Source organism: Dromiciops gliroides, chromosome 3 (assembly GCF_019393635.1).
Source record: "Dromiciops gliroides isolate mDroGli1 chromosome 3, mDroGli1.pri, whole genome shotgun sequence".
NCBI lineage: Eukaryota > Metazoa > Chordata > Mammalia > Microbiotheria > Microbiotheriidae > Dromiciops > Dromiciops gliroides.
In genome coordinates this window covers 586,465,264-586,468,980 of record NC_057863.1, presented here as the reverse complement: position 1 = coordinate 586,468,980, position 3,717 = coordinate 586,465,264, and the positions used below count along the sequence as shown (strand labels likewise).

The 3,717-nt window shown below is 35.2% G+C and overlaps 1 protein-coding gene and 1 non-coding gene across 2 annotated transcripts; both read left to right on the top strand.

Moving 5' to 3' along the window:
• The first annotated feature begins 745 nt into the window (after positions 1–745).
• LOC122748109 (vomeronasal type-1 receptor 1-like) lies at positions 746–1,672 on the top strand. Its single transcript, XM_043993818.1, has one exon. It carries the CDS (start codon positions 746–748, stop codon positions 1,670–1,672), a length of 927 nt encoding a protein of 308 aa, XP_043849753.1.
• A 614-nt stretch (positions 1,673–2,286) lies between these two features.
• Positions 2,287–2,391, top strand: LOC122752133. Its single transcript, XR_006355930.1, has one exon. It is a non-coding gene; the product is annotated as a U6 spliceosomal RNA (small nuclear RNA).
• Positions 2,392–3,717: the final 1,326 nt, after the last annotated feature.

Genomic DNA, 3,717 nt, shown 5'->3' with positions numbered 1-3,717 from the left:
CACTTACTAGCTATGTGACCCTGGGCAAGTCACTTAAGCCCTGCAAAAATAAATAAATAAATGATGCAATGTTACTGATTAACTATCAAACAGAATCAAACAGAAAACCAAACATTATTAGATACAGTACTATGAAACCTAACATGATAGGGCTAGTTTTCAAGACATCACAGCTGCAATCAATTATTCTATGACAGATACCTACTAGGTACTGGCTCCTAAGTAATAGGCACCAGCTAGCTACTTAGGTATCTACTATTACCTTATACAGATTACATCATTCAACCATTTCACCAAAGAGGGACTCAACCTAAATCTTTCAAAGAAGAATATTTTAGAAATATGTGACAAAAAGAAGACATAAGAAGTTTTCTAATCAATACTATTCTCTCAATGGTCCATCAAGCAGTATAAAAAGAGATATTCTCGGGGGCGGCTAGGTGGTACAGTGGATAAAGAACTGGCCCTGGATTCAGGAGTACCTGAGTTCAAATCCAGCCTCAGACACTTGACACTTACTAGCTGTGTGACCTTGGGCAAGTCACTTAACCCCCATTGCCCTGCCAAAAAAAGAAAAAGAGATATTCTCATCGGATTCTTTTGGATGGAATGAATGTTTCATGGTTACTTATTTTGGAAAAGTGAAGTGTCTCCCTCCTCTGGAAATATCTTCTGTCCCTTATGTTTCTGATCAATCAAGAATAAACTGGTTTTAATGACATTACCTCCCATCAACAAAAAGAAAATGACTTCTAATGACTTAGTATTGGGGCTCCTTTTTCTGTTTCAGACTGGATTTGGGGCCCTGGGGAATTCCTTCCTGCTAGGCCTTTATTCCATCACTTTCTTCATTGGTCCAAGGTTGAAGTTTATAGACATGATTCTCTTCCACTTGGCTTTTGTGAATGACTTGGTGATTGTCTCCAAAGGGATCCCTCAAACAATGGCTGCTTTTGGGCTCAACAATTTCCTGGATGATATGGGATGTAAATTTGTGTTTTACCTTCACCGAGTGGCCCGAGGCCTTTCTCTTTGCACCACCTGCCTCCTGAGTATCTTTCAAGCCATCATTTTAAATACTAGAAGCTCCAGATGGGCAGACCTCAAAGCTAGAGCCCTAAAGTACACAGTCTCATTCTGTTTCTTGTGCTGGGTTTTTCATCTGGTAGCATATTACCTTGCTCTTTTAAATGTCAATGGGCCAAATAGAAGAAAAAACATCACTGAAAGTAATTATTTCATCTATTGTTCAGCTACAATTGATGCTGTATTTAATGTTGCACTATATGTATTCATAATATCCCTACCTGATGTTTTATGTGTAGCAATCATGGTGGGGACCAGTGGATATATGGTTTTTGTCTTGTACAGACACCACCAGAGAGTCAAGTATATTCATGGCAATAATCTCACACCTACTTTCTCCCCTGAAACCAGAGCGACCCAAAGTATACTACTGTTGGTCACTATGTTCGTATCATTTTACTCATTGAATTCTATTTTAACGTTGCATATACAGTTAGGGAAGCCAACTTCCTGGCTGGTTCATATCTCTGCATTCTTAGCTTCCTGCTTTCCAACTTGTAGCCCCTTTGTTCTAATTGTCAGTGATTCTCAAGTCCCTAGGTATTTCTTGGCTCTGTGGGGAAGGATAAAGCTTAGAGTTTTATAAAATCTTGATAAAATACAGTTAGGTGGTACAGAAAATAGAGTTCTGGACCTTCCAGTCAAGAAGACCTGAGTACAAATTCTGCCTCAGATATTTATTAGATTTATAAGGTTGAGCAATTCACTTTGCCTCAGTGTCACCATTTGTGTATTGGGGATAATAATAATGCCTATACCCCATGGTTCTTTTCAAGATTACAAAAGGTAATAATTTAAAATACTTTATGAAGCTTAAAATAATATATAAATGTTAGGTATTATTGTTGTTGGTTTCATTGTTATTCATGTTCACCTTTCACCTCTCAGCAGAAAGGAATCTTGAAATCATTAAACTGAAATGGGAAATTGAACCCCAGATATGAGCTGAATCTGCCTGCTTGTGACAATTTGACATATTGTGGTGCCAATGGTGATAGATTCATCAAATGTAGTAAACTTGGGGACCTCTGTAGTCCCTTCCTTCTGTGAAATTCTATGATTTCTGAAAACAGCAGACACCCCCTCAGTCCCCAACACCAGTTTATCAATCTGACATCACACAAGAAAATGTTCTCTGTACAACCATTAAAATAGTTCCTATATTATCTGCTCCATTACCAGTGCTAAAGAACTAAGGATGCTTGCTTTGGTAGAGCATATACTAAAATTGGAATGATACAGAGAAGATTAGCATGGCCCCTGTAAAAGGATGACTCATAAATTCATGAAACATTCATATTTTTATTCTACCAAATTCCTTTTATGATGGAAATGTGGTACTAATACCTTAACTAGGGACAGCCAAAATAGAGAAAGAAAATTATAGATCATTTTCCCTAATACATATTGATGCAAAAGTTTGATAAAGTATTAGCAAAGATATTACAGCAATTTATTACCAGGATGATACACTTTGGCAAGGTGGGATTTATAGCAGTTATAAAGGGCTGGTTCAGCATTAGGAAAGCTACCAACATAATTCACTATATCAATAACAAAATGAACCAAAATCATATTGATTATCACTATAGATGCAGAAAAAGCTTTTGAAAAATACAGCACCCATTCCCATTAAAAAGAACATAGGAATAAATGGAGCATCCTTTAAAAGTATAACCAGTATCTATCTTAAACCATCAGCAGGCATTATATGAAATAAATGTGGATAATTTAGAAGCATTCCCAATAAGATCAGGGGTGAAACAAGAATGACCATTACGTCTTCTATTATTCAATAATTTAATAGAAATATTAGCTTTAGTAATAAGAAATGAAAAGTAATTAAAGGGATTTGAATAGGCAAGGAGGAAACAATACTATCACTCTTTGCAGATGATCTGATGATATACTTAGAGAATCTTAGAGTATCAATTAAAAACAATTTGAAGCAACTAAGAACTTAAGTAAATTTGCAGGATATAAAATAAATCCACATAAATCATCAGCATTTTTCTCCATCTCTAAGAGAGCCCAGCAGGAGGAGATAGAGAAATTCCATTCAAAATAATTGTAGACAATTATTAATTGTTATTAATAATTAATTAACATATTGTGGAGTCTATCTGCCAAAACAAACCCAGGAACTATATGAAAACAGTTGCAAAACACTTTTCACACAAATAAAATCAGATATATATATATAATTAGAAAAAATATCAATTGTCATGGATAGGCTGAGATACTATAATAAAAATGACAATTCTACCTAAATTAATTTACTTATTTAGTGTCATTCCAATAAACTACACAAAAGTTATTTTATAGAGCTAGAAAAAATAATGACACAATTCATCTGGAAGAACAAAAGGTTAAGAATATCAAGGAAATCAGTGGGGGGAAATGCACAGGAAGGTAGGTGAGCCTTACCAAATCTAAAACTATTCTGTAAAGTGTCAGTCATCAAAACTATGGAGACACAGTAGCAAATGACTATAATAACCTGTTTGATAAATCCTAACATGCCACCTTCTGGGATAAGGACTTAGTATTTGACAAAAACTGCTGGGAAAACTGAAAAATAGTATGACAGAATCTAGGCATAGACCAACATCTTATACCATATTTTAAAAA